The sequence below is a fragment of the Drosophila simulans genome, chromosome 2R, assembly GCF_016746395.2.
Source record: "Drosophila simulans strain w501 chromosome 2R, Prin_Dsim_3.1, whole genome shotgun sequence".
Taxonomy (NCBI): Eukaryota; Metazoa; Arthropoda; class Insecta; order Diptera; family Drosophilidae; genus Drosophila; species Drosophila simulans.
The window spans coordinates 20986055-21003518 of record NC_052521.2 but is presented as its reverse complement, the minus strand read 5'-3'; the positions used below and the strand labels follow the sequence as shown (position 1 = coordinate 21003518).

Genomic DNA, 17464 nt, shown 5'->3' with positions numbered 1-17464 from the left:
ATTTCCCACTAGCCCCGTTCGGCCACACTGCGCATACGTCAGGCGATACATACAAAGGAAAAGAAAATCAAAACGGAAAGCGAGGAAAAATGCTTTACTCGTCTGTTGAAAATTTGTTGAGATGTCAATTGTAAATATTACCTGATTCCTTTTTCGCACCGATTGAAAGTGGTTGTGCATCGAAGCGTGTGTTGTGTCAAGAACCGAGCGTGGAACGTACAGTGAATACCTGATTTTGCCTGGGTGTGAATCGAATTCGTGTGAGAGAGCGTGCGATCTGAGAACTGGGATCAGAAATCTATATCTACTTGCCATACGCAGTCAGAAATTACAGCAACCAACTAATCCCTGTCAATAGTGTAAGAATTGTTGTGTAACCATCTTTTAGGACCGCCAAACTGCCTCCGTCTACACATTTTGTCCTCCCTCGACGATTGCGCTTGTGTGCGTGTGTTTGTGCCAACACTTGCACTCACACACACACGCCAGGATTGGATATGTTGAATTTATGGGGCTTTCATTCATTGATTTTCCAATTCAGTCAGTTTACTCGTATTAAGTGGGCGAAATATCTGTATTCTTGAGTAGTTCAAAACATATGCCATACATTGTAAACTTGGGATGGGGCACTCTTCATTTGTTTATTAACTAAATGCACGTAGAATAGGAAGCTAGCTAATGGTGGGCATAAGAATCGTCTGAATCAGAGAATTTTTAACTAATAATAACGTAAATAAACGCCTAAACATTAACTCTATTAATATATTAATATGTTTGCAATACTTAGTATATTATATCAGACGAATTACAAGAGATAGGAACATTGTTTATCTGTGGTTTTCAGTAGATAGATAGATAGTGTGCAGGATCCTTTTTGTTTTGGCTTGGTCCCACGAGCAATGTGTGTATAGAGTGCTTCGGGGCAATCTTTTTGTGTTGGATATTGTACCTTGGGATGCATCTGAATAGAACGGATGAACTGAGTGAGTGCATTCATGAATGCAGCGATGCAGAATATGTGGGATGCTTCCGTTGACTGAATGACATGGTGGATCATTTCTAGAGCGAAGTGTGAGCCCCTGCGGCGATAGAGTTCTTTAATCCCCTCTCGTTTCTAGCAGCCTTCTAGGAAATGGATTTCGTCCAAGTGTCGGAGGAGGAGGGCGACGAGCCCATCGAGCTGCCGGCTGAGGAGGATGGCACTCTGCTGCTGTCCACACTGCAGGCGCAGTTCCCTGGATCCTGCGGCCTAAAGTACCGCAACCTGGACACGAAGGCTGTGCGCGGAGTTCGCTCCAACGAGGGCAGACTGTTTCCGCCCAGCGTGGAGTCCGGCTGGGGCGAGTACGCCTACTTTTGCGTCTTCCCCAAGGGTAAGTTCGAGTTGTATGACTCCCTGGTGAGCACCAGATAATTCTGTAATCCCCCCGCAGAGAACAAGCGCAAGAGCGACGATAACTTGGAGAACTCAACTGCCAAGACCAAGCGCATCGAGACCCGTCTGCGCTGCACTGATCTCATCGTGCTCGGCTTGCCGTGGAAGACCACCGAGGAGAGCTTGCGTGAGTACTTCGAGACCTACGGCGAGGTGCTGATGGCCCAGATCAAGAAGGACACCAAGTCGGGCCAGTCCAAGGGCTTCGGGTTCGTGCGCTTCGGCTCTTACGATGCCCAGATGCGCGTGCTCACCAATCGCCATCTGATCGACGGTCGCTGGTGCGAGGTTAAGGTGCCCAACTCGAAGGTGAGTCCTCTTGTTTGCCTTCCAATTTCACGCCTGCTAATCCTTCTATTCTCATAGGGCATGGGCCACCAGGTGCCTTGCAAGGTGTTCGTGGGCCGCTGCACCGAGGACATAAACTCGGACGACTTGCGCGAGTATTTCTCCAAGTTTGGCGAGGTCACTGATGTGTTCATTCCCCGGCCCTTCAGGGCCTTTAGCTTTGTAACCTTCCTCGACCCCGACGTGGCACAGTCCCTGTGCGGAGAGGATCACATTATCAAGGGTGAGTCACTGCCGCGTGGAGAAGAATCAGTGAACTAATGAGACACTTTCCGCAGGCGTTTCGGTCCATGTGTCGAATGCTGCCCCAAAGGCCGAGCAGAACAGAAACCAGCAGGTCCAGAGCTACAACTACAACTCTGCCAACAGCTTTGGCATGCACTCATACCACCCACAGGGTAACCACATGAATCCGGGCCGCAACGGACACCACCGAGGTAATAACCAACACAATGCTCACGGCGGTGAGAACGCAATTGTGCCCAATAATCACAACATTGGCACCGCCGGCTACGGCATGGGTGGCAACAATTACGGCGGGAACTCGGGCGGGGGCTACCACAACAATGGCGGCAATCACTCCAGTGGCGGGAACGCGAACCGCCAGGACGGCGGCAGCCAGTACAACAGTCGCCAGTCGAATTTTCACGGGATGAACCAGCCGCATAACGGCAACGTGGGCGGCAGCAACGGCTGGATGAACCGTGGCCACCTGGACATGCCCAACCTGCAGGCGCTGGGCATCAACTCGCAGGGCTCGAGCTCCTCCAACCAGGGCCAGAACATGAGCAACCAGTCAATGCTCAATCTGAACTCATTGCCCATAAATCCCGCACTGGTCGCTGCCGCCTTGAACCAGTGGAGTCTGGTCGGCAACCAGCTGCAGAACCAAAACCAGGACCAGCAGGCAAGCCTCCACACCTCTATCATTGTTTCAAACAAAAAACTCTCTCACTTGCTCCGCAGGGCGGCAATTTTCTATCCTGGATGGCTCAGAACGGGGGCCACAACAACGCGAACAACTTTGGTGGACGGAAGGGGCCGAATAACCCGAACAACAATCCGGTCGCCAACGGAATAAAGACCGACAACTCGGAGTCACAGGTTAGAGTCAAACAGTGCAACCCCCCAAAAAGACCTGCATCTCAGCCAGATTCTATTCTATTCCATTCCAGAATGGGAACACCGGTTGGTCGAACCAGAGCAGCGGATCTCAAAACACCGCGGAGAAGTCAAACTTTCTTTAAGGCGGTGCCAGCCACCCATTAATGTGGTTAATGATAACCAACACCTCTGTAGCTTACTTAAATTTACATATATGTATTCCACATACAAACCAGTTAAGAATTGTATTTAATATGTAATAGATATTTTGATAATTGTAAACAAGATGACACTGGATGGCTAATAACACAATTTATAAAACACTTCGAAATAAATTCTGCGCCAAAGCTCAGTAAAAAGCTCTGCATTATAGAATTTGTTTTGTATTTTGTTTATTAAATATATTTTGGCTTACGCTAGGAAAGTTTACTTATAAGGATTGTGTGCACTTATAATGCTGGATCTGCGGAGAATTTCTAATATAACAAAGTTTTCTTTAAGATATCTAAACGAATTGGCACAGCCTCATTTTAGAGGAGAATCTTTTTAACATGTACATTCATTTCAACAAATAAAGAATGCAGAAGCATATTAGTATAAAAGTGAATTATTTCATTTGAATGGGATCTATGGGATTGTGAAGTGAATACACGATGATATTTAAATATATTCCTGTAAAGGAAACTCCCCCGTCTTGGAAACTGATCTCTTATTCTCTGAAAATAACAAAGTATGTTTTATACTTCAGTTTGTAATAACACCTTTTTTTAAATTTTCCACATTTGTTTGAGTAAATGCAAGGAATGCCCTTAATGACCAAGCTTCGCGCCAGCAAAAATACAGCACTGTGTTCCATTCCGCCATTTTTCTATTTTCACGACGGTGGCAATAACGGAACTTGCATTCGACGCGCGCAGTGCGGCGCACTTCGCTTGATTTTCTGTTCTGTTTCTTCTGTTTGAATCTTCGCCGAAATGAACCACATCATCCAGGACAAGTATATTCCGCAGCAGCTGCTCTACTTCTTGGCGGGCCGGCGCTGCTGCCAGCAGTTCCCTTGCACATTCCGCACCAGCGAGCACGAAGCCTTCGCCAACAACGCCCGCTCCTTGGGGCTGCGATCGCAGGTGGTCCATGTCAACGGGAATAGCTGCGTGAAGGTGTACAAGCAGGCATGTCGCCACTACCTGGAGGAGCCCAAGGCGCTCGTTTTGTCCTCGGGCGCCACGCTGCACATGTTTACGCTGCTGAGCAGGAAATCCTTGATGGGCAGGGAGGATTTGGAACTATACGCGGACCTGGTCTCCATGAAGGCCAATGCATCGAACCTGCCGTCGCTGCATCTGCCGCTGCCTGCCATACGTCCTCCTAACCTGCGCTTCTGGACGGAGGCGCAGCTGAATTTCCTGACTACTTTTCTGGGTCACTCGCTGAGCGACGAGATCTTGCAGTCATTGTACGCCAATCGGGTGATCGTCTATAACGCCGCGCTCTGCTGGGACAAGTCCGTGTTCCTGCCCCTGATCATTCTGGACGACTGCCGGAACAAGAAGTCCAACGTCAAGATCATGTGCATCGAGCGGCACGGCATTCTGGCCACCTACAACAGCCAGCGAATGGCCAACTTCTTCGGCGAGCAGCTGGGCGAGACGGTGGGCATCCAGTTGCCGTACTTCAGCGCCGTTAGCTCCAGCACTGTTATCATTTACTCGACGGCCCAGTACTTTTTGCGCTCGCTGGCCAACCAGCAGCTCCGCAACATCAGTCACCTGGTGGTGAACGATGTCCACCTGCATGATCCCTACACCGACATCCTGCTGAGCGAGATCCGCATGGCGCTAGGTAGCCATCAGAACCTAAGGGTGGTGCTGCTGTCGCAAATGGAAAACCCCAAGAAGTTCGCCGACTTCTTTGGCGAGGGATTGGACCTGAATATGATTAAGCAACCGGAGGTCGCACCCCGCGTCTCCTACTTGAATGACCTGCACAGCTGCATTGCCCTGGCCGGCATCCACAAGAGTCCGGACATCTACAAGGAGATTCCGGAGTCTTTTCGCGCCAACAATCCGCGCAACGAGCAGATGGACAAGTGCCTGCAGGCCTACGGAGAGTTGGGCACGGACGCCGCCCTACGTCCCTTCCTGTATGCCGTTAACTACGACCTGGCTCCCGTGAACTACCGCCACTCGCTGACCGGCAAAACGGCGGTGCACATCGCCTCCGAGCTGAACAAGGCCAATCATCTGCGCCTGCTGCTCTTCATGGGCGCTGATCCCTACATCGTGGACCTGTTCCAGCAGAGCGCCATATCCCTGGCGGCCATGAACGGCAACCACGAGTGCATCGATGTCCTGAACAGCTACAGTCTGCACGGCTATGTGGTGAAGAGTGCCAAGCCGGATTTCGTCGACTACGACCTTATCATCGACATCATGTATCTGCTGCGCACCAAACCGGAGTATTCGCCAGGTGAGTGTGCTTTGCATAGTGTGCATAGCTTGTAGAGCATATTTAGTGAGTTATTAAGGTCAAAAATGATTTGAATTGGTAGTAAGGGTTATCTAGGCGAGAAAGGAAGTGTTTAGCATTCATTCAAACTACGATTCAAAAAGTGCGCGTTGGAACGGCTGAGTAACTGATTCTGCAAGCTCGATTGCGATTAATCGCGCTAAAATTAGAGCTCGCCGCGCAAAAAGTTCCACCCGCAATGGCAAAACTATCGATTAGTATCGCCTGGCGAGTGGGCATTGTTTTTTATAGAAGCAGCAAGATGAGCACGTACCTACAGAGCAGCGAGGGCAAGTTCATCCCGGCCACAAAGCGGCCGGATGGCACCTGGCGCAAGGCGCGGCGCGTCAAGGACGGCTACGTGCCGCAGGAGGAGGTGCCGCTCTACGAGAGCAAGGGCAAGCAGTTCGTGGCGCAGCGCCAGGCCGGAGTGCCGCCTGGCATGTGTCCCCTGGTGGCCGCCGAGTCCAAGAAGGAGCGCGAGAAGCAGGAGCGCACCAGGGCCAAGAAGCAGGAGAAGGAATCCGGCAGGCAGCCAAAGGCGCCGGCGCCCGGCGTCCTGGTTATGCCGCCCAGCACGTGTCCGCCACCCAAAGTCAGTCAGCAGCAGCAACAGCAGCCCTCTGGCAGCCGGGACATCAACTCGATATCCAAGGCGATGGAGGACACCCTGAAACTGGACGCCCCCCAGGAGGTGGTGGACCCTGCCAAGCAGTTGAAGAAGCTGCGCAAGAAAATCCGGGAAATCGAACAGATCGAGAGCAGGATCCAGGCCGGCGAGCAGAAGAAGCTTGACAAGGACCAGCTGGACAAGGTGAAAAAGAAGTCGGAGATCCTGCGCCAGATAAAGGACTTGGAGAGCACGCCGCGCTCATAGCCCACTGCTCCAGCTCCAGCTCCAGCACCAGTCAACTCAGATACTGCTACGAGTATATCCTCTCACCTCGTGAACAAATCACCGACCAGAAGTCGCGCCGCCTCTGCACGAAAGAACACATACATGCCTATGTCTGTTGAATAGTTATATTAGTTTTAGCCGAAGATGTCAAGCCATTTAGTAATATCGATCTATTTTAGTAATGTGTGTCTGTCTTGAAACCTAGTTTATACGAATGGAGAATCGCTGCGTTTATTTATGTATAGGTAACTTTGTAAATCAGATTTAATAAATTAAACCCATTTGAAGCGAACGCTCACAGGCTGCTCTTTATCAATAACCTCCATGTGGAAAGAATGGGAGAAAGACTACTACCTTTTCCTATTTTCAGGCAACATCCTCATCATTTTGCCCACGTACTACCACATTGTCAAGCTGAACTACATGATCCTGAGCCACTGCCTCACTGGCAACCTGCAGGAGTGCTCCATATTCCTGCTGTACGACAACATGAGGAATGACTACCTCCAGGCGTTGGTCAACGCCAACGATGAGACCGTGAAGGTGGTTCTGGCCACGGATATTATCGAATCGCTCTGCCTGAAGGTGCCGTTTAAGTACCAAATAGACACCGCCTGCCGGCTGAACAATGTTTACGATACCACGAGCTGCAGCGGCGATGATCGCTTCGAATGGGTGGCCAAGGACGCCCTTCTACGAAGGGAGCAAATCCTTCAGCCCAATAGTAAGTACTCGTCATACATAGCTTACACTTACTGATGCACTGCGTTTTCTGCAGAAGGGGATGTACAATGCTTCCGTCTGATAAGCAAGGAGGCCTACGAAGAGCTTGGCGAGACCAGTCAGCCAAGCCTGCAGACTATGCAACTGGACAAGATATGCCTGGCGGTGAAGCTACTCTCGCCCAATACGATTATAAGCGAATATCTAGGTACTACCATCTCACCGCCACCGCTGATCAACGTGCACCATGCCGTGCAGTTCCTTAAGAAAATAGACGTGCTCGATGACGCCGAGGATGTGACCTGGCTGGGCTGCCGCCTGATGGACATCCCGGTTTCCTGCCAACTCGGCCGCATGCTGATCTTCGGCATCCTGCTGCGCTGCCTGGATCCAATTCTCACGATTGTCAGCTCTCTGTCCACGGCGGACCCGTTGGGCATTCCGTTTACCGAGGACATCGACAGCTTGTGGGACAGGTTCACCATCTACATCCAGAACAGTATCAAGAAAGAGCGGACCTACCTGTCCGACAATCAGTTTTCGGATCACTTCATCTTCGTGCGCTTGTACAAGGAGTGGCAAAACCGAATGCACAACAGGACTCCGCCGTTGTACCTTAAGGATGAGTATGAATTCGTGCTGAATGGTCTGATGGAGCAGCTCACCTCCATTCGTTCCGAGATCGTGAACTCGTTGCGGGCAGCCAATTTGATCCACAGCCGAGGTAAGCTGTCCATGAACAATCTCAACCAGATGTCCTGCAATTGGCACATGGTTAAGGCGGCCCTCACGGGCGGAATGTACCCCAACATCTATGCCGTGGACACTAGGAAGAGTACTTTAAAGTCGGCCTTCTCCGGGAACATTTCCATGCATCCGAACACCGTGCTCCGCGATTTCTTGGAGCCACTGAATACTTCGGCTCAGAGCTTCCGCACACCGTGGATTGTGTGCAACAGGCAGAAGAGCCACATTGTGTACGCCACCCTGGTCGTTCCTCTGGCTGTTGCCATGTTCTCGGGTAAGCTCGAATGACTTTGATGTTATATCATTCTGGTTATCATTCATTTTGTATTAATTAGGACATCCACGGATTCGCCTCTCGCCGATCTGCGACAGTGAAATGAGTTTGACTGATCGCAACGTGAACGTCTTTATAGACGAATGGATCTGGATGGTTATGTCCAAGGCTACTGCGGAGATGGTGATGCGCACGCGCTATTACTTCTTTAAAATGTACCACGAACTGCTGAAGCACTGCAGCGAGCTGGACATGTGGCGCCGCGACTCCGAGCCAGTTTCCCAATACACCTTGCTGACTGAGACGCTATCGAAGATCTTCGAGAGCGAGGATGGGTTCGTGGGCTTCTTCAAGCCTCCGCCCATAACCTTTCTACCCACTCCCCAGCTGCCATCCTTGTACCTCCTGTCCGTTAACGCCAACTACAGTTGGGCTAGGGAAGTGGAGGAGAACATGCTGCCGAAACCCCATCATTTCAATTCGCACTTCATCGAGAGGCAGTTCTTCGTGCTCTACGCCGGCGGCAACTGCGAGGAGTTCCACAGCAGGTACACGCCAGCCTTCATTGAAAGTGTCCTCGGCAAGTTTGTCAGGCCCATCGACACGCCCAACCGACACATCTTTGTGATCCTGTATAGAAAGGATCCCGATATGATGCTCAGCATTAGTCGAGCAAAATTCGTCAATGCTGTGTTTATGATGCAGGAATACTTCCGAAACAACATTCCGGTGTTTGAAATTTTGTAAGTGCAATCCCAATTGCGGAGAATACTCCAGTCTAATGTGGCTTCCTTTCAGAGATGCGTGTGTGTCGTTGAATGTGCAGACACCAGTTTTTGATGGCCGCCTGATGTCGGCGCTCATTGACAAGCGTGTCGGCAACTTGATTATGGAATTGTTCGCCTTCCGCCACCACTGGATTCACAAGCGATAAAGCCTGCTTCCTCCGAAGAAGCGTGCCGAACCAAGTAGGACTTGATTGTGCCTTATATTGCTGTGGAGTGACTGTTAATTTTAAATGAGAGCCAACCAGAATCAAAACACGTACTTCTAGTACCATATTGCATCGTTGTTTAGAAATATTTGAAATGTGCATCCCAATCGTGGTAGATGTGAGACAATAAAGAAGTATCTTTTAATACGCAAATCGGATAACTAGCCACAAATGAAACTCCTCAAGAGGCAAACTTCAGTTAGGTACAGCGCTGTATATTTTTGTATAAAAATATTCGAGATTAGTACAGAGATGGACATCTACACAGAAATGCTTTATAGTGCTTAGCCTAAGTGGTAAATTGGATTCAATGGCACCCGCAGGATTTCACAATCATGTTTCTATACTTTTTCAGGTTCACATTCTCGTCGTTCAGGTGATACAGAACGGGTAGTGCTCCCAGCCTGGTCGGAGCGCAGCAGGGCTTGGGCACCTTCTTGGGCTCCAGCAGGTGGACCAGGGTCTGGACGATCGCATGGTTCGTGGCGTTCATGTGAGCGTTGAGCGGGAAATTGCACTCGCCGCTGCAGTAGAAGGCGCCGTAGCCCTCTGGGGCGATGATCCAGTCGTGCCAGCCCAGATCCTTGAAGTCTATGTACAGGGTCTGCATCTGGCAGCTGCGCGTGCTCTCCATGGGTTCCAGCAGCGGCACGTTGTTGGGCGACACCGACTTCTTGCGCTTGCGGGGATGGCTGGCGCTTCGCTTGCTCCTGTGGTGGCTGCTGTGGGCCGTCGCCTTGATCAGCTCCGGTCCGCGGAAGAAGCCGATCATGAAGGGCTGGAACTCGTCGTCCACCTTGCGGTGGATCAGCCCAATGTCGTCCAGCTTCACCTCGCGGTCGGGCCGGTTGACAGCGTGTGCTCCAATGTAGATGCCATGATTGTCCTTCGACTTGACCAGCCACTCGTGCAGGCCCTCGGTCACGTTGAGCTCCAACCAGCCCACGTAGTCCCCGGTGGTGTTCACCGAGGACAGCGGCTCCATGGTGTGCTGGCCCAGCGTGCCGGTGCCAATGGCGTAGACCGTGATGGTGAACTCCCTGTTGGCGGTCAGCCACTTGCCCTCGTTGGCGTTCTGGTAGATGCGGAGCTCGGCCATCACCAGGTAGTTGTCGTTGGGCACATTGGAGACGTCGAACCACAGTCGCCGTCCGTGCTCGTGACGCAGTTCGTCCACGTTGTGGTGGCGCTTGTTCAGGAAGGTCATGATGATGTCGCTCTCGTCGATGGCCCGCTTGTCCAGGTCGGTGATGAAGTTCTTCTGCTGCTCGCCCTCATCCTCCTCGAGGTCGGCGCTTCTCCTAGACCGATGGCCATGTTCGTAGGCGTCGTCCTCATCCTGATCGCTGAGACCCTCCTCCGCCGTGATGCGGTGGTAGACGTCCAGCAGGAACTTGGGAGCCGACTTCCTCAGCGATAATTGATGGCTGCTCAGGTGCGTCGGCCGCTCGGCGATGCCCAGGAACTCGAGGATCTCGTAAGAAACGTCCAGCTTGTCGTCCTCGCTCAGCACCCGGTGCATGATCGTCTGGTCCTTGCCGTTGTCTATGTAAATCCCCGACTGGGTGGCCTCAACGGCCGGCGGCGTGGTAGCCACGAACATGAGCAGAACCATTCCGAGTCCCAGGGAAGCGAGCACTGCAACGGCCTCCGAGGTGTTTCGCAGTCCCGACATTGTATCGTGTTCCGGACGGATCGGTTGCGATCGCTGTTTTTCTATATCTACTGCGCTATCCACTTGCGATAGCTTCAGATGTACAGTGGCATTTAGTTGTTTATTTCGAGAGTTCCAGCGAACCGCGGGTTCTGAAAATTCTGACGCACTTACGGATTGTTGTGTGTATCTTAATCTTCAAGATGCATTTTCTTCCTATTTCGCGGGAGTTGGCAGTCCCGCGTCTTGAAAAATGAATCGGTCTTGAAGATCGAACTAGAAGATCCACCATAGTAGTTCATTTCAGTTGCGATCGTGAGCAAATATGTGATTTAATAGTTTTTATAAAAAAGAGTAAACTGTGGAAATGTTAAAAATAAAGGGTTTATTTATGCTGGGTTCGTAATATGTTTATATGTATTTTCAAACTATTTTTAGATCAAAGGATTTGTCATTATGCATTTATTAAATTTATCACAGTCCAGGCTTAAGTTGAAATATAATATAGGTAATGATATTAAGAAATACTAAGTTACATATAATTTGAAATATCTACATAATTCATTTTCAAAAGATTGATTTAAATATTCGGTATATCGCATACATAGGATAGATTCTTATCGAAGATAACATCGACCATCAATCGATATCCGATAGGTGGACGTGTTTTGCCCTTGCATCGCATCCCTCGCATCTTCATCCGCATTCTGCATTCCTCATTCCGTTTCGGCGTCGCGGCGAGATAACGCGCGTTGTTTATTTGGTTTTAGTTTTAAGTTAGCGCGTTTTTACCCACCGCCGGTGTCGCCCAAATAATGCTAGACACAGCCTAGCGCAACGGTGAGCGGGATGCGTGCGGTGCAGTGGGAGCTCATAGTCTAACATCCACTCAAATCCACTGCAGGCAAACCATCATCAATCACTTAAACCACCACACAAGCAGAGACCGAAACGGAGCCATGGGCCGCAGCCGTAGTCCCGCCTCGCCGGCGCACAGGAGACGCGAGAAGGAGCGATCCGAGCGGAAGAAGCGCAGGGAGCGCCGTTCCCGGGAGCGGGAGGCCATCGGAGTAGCGCCCGCCGGAGGATCCGGATCTGGAGGCGCCGGCCGCCGCGACCGGGAACGGGATCGCGACCGCAGTCGCAGCCGAGATCGGGAGCGGGAACGGGAGCGCGACCGTGCGCGGAGTCGGCGATCTAGGTGAATAACAAAGTGTAGTGTACCAAACGCCAACCACGATAAGTATAAAACTATTCACTAAAATCGGGGATGTGGGTCACAGTTCAGGGGCGTGCTGGATAAACGTGAAATGGGGTTTAAATAGGAACTAATATCTATAAGTTTAGGATAGGCTTAGGGAGTGTTTGTGTAGGTTTAGGAACACATTCCTCCACAGGGGACAATTGGCCCCTCAAACCCCCGAAATCTCCGTTCAGAACTTGTTTATTTACCGACGAGTATCGATAGACCCGCACTTCGATAGGCAGGCAATCGATGGCTATGCAGCTCTGGCGTCCCAACATCAAAAAATTACCACGTGAAGCGAAATTGTGCGAATTTCATCACGACATTTAAATTGATTTCCGGACATATAAACAAAATCCGAAACTCATCCGGCAGCAGGCTCAGTCAGGCCAGTAAATCCGAAAAGAGAGCAACCAGCAGGAAAAGAGAATCCACGTAAATACAGAGAAAATGGCTCTACGCGTTCAATTCGAGAACAACGACGACATCGGCGTCTTCACCAAACTAACCAACACATACTGCCTGGTGGCCATCGGCGGATCCGAGACCTTCTACAGCGCCTTCGAGGCGGAGCTGGCCGAGACCATCCCGGTGGTGCACGCGAATGTGGGCGGCTGCCGGATCATCGGCCGCCTCACCGTGGGCAACCGCAACGGCCTGCTGGTGCCCAACTCCACCACCGACGAGGAGCTGCAGCACCTGCGTAACAGCCTGCCGGACGCCGTGAAGATTTATCGTGTGGAGGAGCGCCTATCCGCGCTGGGCAACGTTATCGCCTGCAATGACTATGTGGCCCTGGTGCACCCTGATCTGGACAAAGAGACAGAGGAGATCATCGCGGATGTGCTCAAGGTGGAGGTCTTCCGCCAGACCATCGCCGACAACTCACTGGTGGGCTCTTACGCCGTGCTGAGCAACCAGGGCGGCATGGTGCACCCCAAGACGAGCATTCAGGACCAGGACGAGTTGTCGTCCCTGCTGCAGGTTCCCCTCGTGGCCGGAACAGTGAACCGGGGCAGCGAAGTGCTCGCCGCCGGCATGGTGGTCAACGACTGGATCTCCTTCGTGGGCATGAACACCACGGCCACAGAGATCTCGGTGATCGAGAGCGTCTTCAAGCTAAACCAGGCACAGCCCGCCACAGTAACGACCAAGCTGCGTGCGGCCCTCATCGAGGACATGTCCTAAGCGAAACTGTTCGCACTTTCTACTTGATATAAGGATTATCTGTTATCTTCTACATTTCATTTAAGAAATACAAAAAACTAAACAAAAACAAAGTCTGGGAGCTGCAAGCATCAATTAGCTATTTTCCAATAGAAGTTGCTGGGAGATAGTTTAGGTATTCTCTGTTAGGAGGTGTATAAATGGATTCAGAAGGCTTGTTGAGGGAAGAGTAGTTTTTACATTTTTATAGGGAAATTGAGCTTTATTTTAAAACTTAGAATGAAATTCCTGGGCATTTGCATATACAAACATCACCCCAAGCCAGTTATTTTGGGTCTATATAATTGCCAAAATCTAGACGTAAATAAGATCTTTAATGAAGCCAACCGACCGGTTGCGAAGTGTCGCATTTCGCGTAATTAAAACTTCATATTGCACAATCGGGTGCACAATGCCCAAGGTCGCCCCAGTTATTTCCCAGGCTCGTTGCAATTCGAATGCAATCAACTGGCCGGTCCTGTCACTCAAACGAAATCTATAGAACACTCACCACTCACGATGCACACACATTCATGGTTTGCAGATCGCGGTCGAGGGTCGCCGGAGGAGGAGGCGGCGGCGGAAGCAGCGGCGGCAACAGCAGCTCCGGACCATCGACGTCGCGAAGGACGACGAGGAACAATGCGGCGGCCACAGCTGCCGACCGGCCCAAGATCAACGAGGCGGACCTGGAGGGTAAATCGCCGGAAGAGGTCGAGATGCTGAAGACAATGGGATTCTGCACGTTCGACACCACCAAGAACAGGAAGGTCGAGGGCAACGATGTCGGAGAAGTGCATGTAATCCTCAAGCGAAAGTACCGCCAGTACATGAATCGCAAGGGTGGCTTCAACCGGCCGCTCGATTTCGTGGCATAGCAGTGCCTAGCAGCAGCCGTTGGCGTTGTCCTTGCAATTGCCATTGCCATTGGCCATTGCCAACGCCATCGCCATCGTCATCGCAGCAGCCACATCCTTTACCGTTGCCCAACTAGTTTGCTACGCTTTTTTACTTGTCCGTGCCCAATGGGCAAAATGGGCGGCGGACGAAGACCTGCAATTTTATGCAATAGACCGGTTTACGAAATTCAGCCATCTCTTGGCCCATCCAAATTTCCACGCACCCAGCTAGTTCAGCACGAGGACAGCCTCGCCACACACATACCTCAATTAGTTATTTAGTAGTCTAAGCCTGAAGTGCGCCTTTGTTATAGAGTTGGCCGCCAGGTTAATTTTACAACAAAAGTCTGGGGCTGAAAGCCAGCCATCCCAGCCGTTCTCGGATGGCGAATCTGCTTTCAGCTGCAGTCGACGACGCACGACGATTGCTTTTTGAATATTTCAAAGTAATTAACAATGTTTTTGTTGACATCTCGCCATTTTGTACGCATACGAACGAATTAACTGAAGCCAGCCTGAGAAACCCAAATTCACAACAGCAAAATTTCCAAACTCACACACAGACAATTACTTAAAGTATTTGAAAACTTACCACAGCCCGAAACGCACTATCCACACCCACATCCGCATCCAGATCCCCATCCCGATCCTGATCCCCCAACCGCAACTGAAAAGACCTCCCAACAAACTTCCTCCATACGCTGCAATAGTACAAGTTTTACAACCAAACAATATATATCAAATATATATTTAAATATAGAAATTATATATACACACACACCACAAGTACCTTACCCCGCAACCCCCGGAACGAACCCAACAATAGCCATAGCAATTTGTTGAAAGAACTATTATTTGTTGAACAATCAAAATGTTGTAATTAATCCAGTTAATTCCGATTTCAATCACAAGTGCCAACAGATCAGGCAAGCAACGCTGAAGATGAATCACGTTTGATACAGATTACAGATATTTGTATAATCACTCTTTTGTACTCTTTTATAAGATAGTAGGCATGAATATTGTACGCCTCAACGAGCTAACTATTTTAAGCCACCGTTTCAGTTACCCATTTCTTTGCGTTTGGAAAACAGCCACATGTATTGGAAAATTTGAACCATTTTGGACCAGCACCACCCACACACATCTTATAACAATTATTTGTAGTTTTACACACACGAAATTGCAGGGATTTTGTCTTATTTCATATTCTCCTACAATAAACTGATAATAAATTTGTAAAACCATTAATGTCCATGTTGTTTATGTGGTGTTAACTATGAATCTGAAGAGTTCGAATGAAACAGATGGATTTTCCACTTCAAATATACATAATACGTGCATATGTGAAATTTCTTATTTAGAAGCGCAAAGTAAACAAAAACAGTTTAAATTGTTTTGTTTTTATTATTGTGTAATACGAAAATTTAATACAATTTGCGATTGAAGTACAATTACAAATGAAATGCTTAAGAGAAATGAATTGTGTGGAAATAAAGTTGAACACAAAATACAATGCTTGGCAAAAGGTAAAAGAATACGACTAAAGTTACATTTAGTTATTGTTACGCTTGCTATCGCTAAATGGATTGCAACTTTGCTTTACATTATAATGAAATACATGGGGTGCCGTTTTCCGGCTAGGATTAGGAGGAGGGGAAACAATCGGTTTTGTGCGCGAAGGCAAAGCAGACGGAATCTGTCCGCTCGAATGATGCTTGGGTAAGAGGTTGTTTCTCTCGATTCAGTGTGTGTTAGTCTTTTTGTTGCCGCTTCTGATGATCGCTAAGGCTGAAGATCCGCAGGGACCCCACTGCACCTAATCGCCTTTGCGGGGCTTGCGCTTGCGCACCTGCTCCGTCTTCTCGGGCGCAGCATCGCCGGCCTGCTTGGGCTCCGGCTTCTCTTCCTTCTCCGGCTCGCTGTCGGCCTCCTTCTCTTTAGTGGCCAGATCGCCCGCCTGCTCCTCGCTGTCCTCTTCCTCGTCGTCGTCCTCCGGTTCCTCCTCGTCGCTATCGCGTTGCTCGTCATCGTTCTCCTCGGCGTCGCCATCATCCTCGATCTCCTCGGTTGCCAAATCCTCCAGGCCCTCGGTCAGATTGTCCTGGGACTCGGAGAAGCTCTGGCGCTGAGACTTCTTGGGTGGGTAGACAAAGTCCACAAGGCACACGAGCAGCAGCCCCAGGGCAGCGCCCACGAAGATGGTGGCGATGGCGAAGAGGGCGTAGGAGCCCCACGTGGGCAGTCCGTATTCCTCCTGCAGGCGTCCGTTGAAGTCCTTAAAGAGTTTTTGCGTGTGCTATTAGTACATGAACCCAACATACAAGACAACAGCAGAGAGCAAAGACCAGAGTAATGAGTGATGGGCGGCAATCTTGGGTGGGTCACCGGGATCAACCCGCTGATAAGCTTCCGCTTATGTCTCATGCAGTGAACCGATGCGATAATGGGCTAGGTGAACGTACCTTCAGAGTGTGCGACAGCTTGAAGAAGTAGGACAGCACGGACATGTGGGTGGTGTCGGGCTTCTTCCAGGCGGACAGCGGTTCGATGCTCTGCCACTGCTGCTTCTTCACGAAGTAGAGGAGGGCGTCGCCATCACGGGCTCCACGGTACTGCCGGAACTCGCCATCTTTTACGCTGGAAATGATTGACGTGGATTACGACGATGTGTATTTCATGGGTTAAAAGTCTCACTGGTAAATGGTGGGCAGGGCGGTGACAAAGAAGCGTCCACTGAGCGAGGGCGAGGTTGTCACGTCGATCTTGGCCACCTGCACCTGGACATCCTTGGCCACGCGGGCAAACCGCTCCCAGGTGGGAGCCAGGTTCTTGCAGGCCGGGCACCATGGAGCAAAGCTGTGAATGCAGGGAGAAACATATGTTAAGCACAGCTGCCGATGAGTCATCGTCGCCGCAAAGGAATGTCTGGTATTTTAAAGAACGAAAGAAGCAGCTTGCCGGCTGGAGAAAGCCGGCGCACCACGCCCCTTTACGTTACGTCAGGGGCAGCGGGGTTTCATGTGGGTAGGGACTACTCAGAGCCACCCTTTCGCACTCACAACTCGATCATCCATTCGCCCTGGAGCATCAGGTGCCAGTTGTCCTCGTCCAACTCGATTAACTTGCCACCTGGCTGCAGTCCTGACTGCGCTGCTGCCGCCGACTGCGCCGTCGCCGCCAGCAGAAGCAGCGCCGCGCATGTCGCGGCCACAAAGTGCGATGTGCTATGCATGTGGTGATATTCGGGTGCTTTGCTCCGCTGATTCGTGTCCTGAAACCTGTGACGTTCAGCTACGACAGTTTCTTAAATTAAACTAAAGCTTCCGTCTTGGTCAGTTCCAAAAAGTTATAGAAACTGCGACGCCTGCTGGAAAATTGACAGAAGTGCTGGTTCGATATCCGTCAGAGATGGCAAGCCGCTTTTT

At 50.4% G+C, this 17464-nt stretch overlaps 7 protein-coding genes across 12 annotated transcripts; 5 read left to right on the top strand and 2 right to left on the bottom strand.

Annotated features, from left to right (window-relative positions):
- On the top strand, window positions 1–3262 carry LOC6735951 (TAR DNA-binding protein 43). Of its 5 annotated transcripts, none has more exons than XM_016181269.2 (7): window positions 1–130; window positions 1119–1373; window positions 1434–1744; window positions 1802–2006; window positions 2062–2690; window positions 2750–2887; window positions 2959–3262. In XM_016181269.2, the coding sequence occupies exons 2-7, from the start codon at window positions 1133–1135 to the stop codon at window positions 3028–3030; spliced, it is 1596 nt and encodes a 531-aa protein (XP_016029304.1). In that variant the 5' UTR covers window positions 1–130; window positions 1119–1132; the 3' UTR covers window positions 3031–3262. The 5 variants fall into 5 exon arrangements, 4 of the variants coding, with proteins under 4 accessions (XP_016029304.1, XP_016029303.1, XP_016029306.1 ...); XR_001600032.3 differs by having other exon boundaries at window positions 16–359; window positions 1122–1373; window positions 2062–2220; XM_016181268.3 differs by having other exon boundaries at window positions 17–359; window positions 1122–1373.
- A 359-nt stretch (window positions 3263–3621) lies between these two features.
- LOC6739501 (benign gonial cell neoplasm protein) lies at window positions 3622–9327 on the top strand. The gene is made up of 5 exons (XM_016172096.3): window positions 3622–5356; window positions 6664–7017; window positions 7072–8037; window positions 8099–8780; window positions 8836–9327. The coding sequence occupies exons 1-5, from the start codon at window positions 3862–3864 to the stop codon at window positions 8969–8971; spliced, it is 3633 nt and encodes a 1210-aa protein (XP_016029301.1). The 5' UTR covers window positions 3622–3861; the 3' UTR covers window positions 8972–9327.
- Window positions 5574–6585, top strand: LOC27207209 (partner of Y14 and mago). The gene has a single exon (XM_016182939.3). The coding sequence runs from the start codon at window positions 5595–5597 to the stop codon at window positions 6270–6272; it is 678 nt and encodes a 225-aa protein (XP_016029302.1). The 5' UTR covers window positions 5574–5594; the 3' UTR covers window positions 6273–6585.
- Window positions 9226–10962, bottom strand: LOC6735949 (protein 60A). The gene is made up of 2 exons (XM_039292085.2): window positions 10860–10962; window positions 9226–10778 (listed from the first exon to the last, which is right to left on the bottom strand). Exon 2 carries the CDS (start codon window positions 10704–10706, stop codon window positions 9339–9341), a length of 1368 nt encoding a protein of 455 aa, XP_039148019.1. The 5' UTR covers window positions 10707–10778; window positions 10860–10962; the 3' UTR covers window positions 9226–9338.
- A 375-nt stretch (window positions 10963–11337) lies between these two features.
- Window positions 11338–15287, top strand: LOC6735948 (U4/U6.U5 small nuclear ribonucleoprotein 27 kDa protein). The gene is made up of 3 exons (XM_016181272.3): window positions 11338–11525; window positions 11590–11886; window positions 13682–15287. The coding sequence occupies exons 2-3, from the start codon at window positions 11645–11647 to the stop codon at window positions 14013–14015; spliced, it is 576 nt and encodes a 191-aa protein (XP_016029299.1). The 5' UTR covers window positions 11338–11525; window positions 11590–11644; the 3' UTR covers window positions 14016–15287.
- Window positions 12024–13211, top strand: LOC27206633 (eukaryotic translation initiation factor 6). The gene has a single exon (XM_016182438.3). The coding sequence runs from the start codon at window positions 12382–12384 to the stop codon at window positions 13117–13119; it is 738 nt and encodes a 245-aa protein (XP_016029300.1). The 5' UTR covers window positions 12024–12381; the 3' UTR covers window positions 13120–13211.
- Window positions 15288–15423: 136 nt separating the features above from the next.
- On the bottom strand, window positions 15424–17462 carry LOC6735947 (thioredoxin-related transmembrane protein 1). Of its 2 annotated transcripts, none has more exons than XM_016168827.3 (4): window positions 17099–17462; window positions 16734–16895; window positions 16502–16676; window positions 15424–16335 (listed from the first exon to the last, which is right to left on the bottom strand). In XM_016168827.3, exons 1-4 carry the CDS (start codon window positions 17269–17271, stop codon window positions 15856–15858), a joined length of 990 nt encoding a protein of 329 aa, XP_016029298.1. In that variant the 5' UTR covers window positions 17272–17462; the 3' UTR covers window positions 15424–15855. The 2 variants fall into 2 exon arrangements, with proteins under 2 accessions (XP_016029298.1, XP_002082856.1); XM_002082820.4 differs by having other exon boundaries at window positions 15424–16314; window positions 17099–17459.
- Between the last annotated feature and the right edge of the window lie 2 nt (window positions 17463–17464).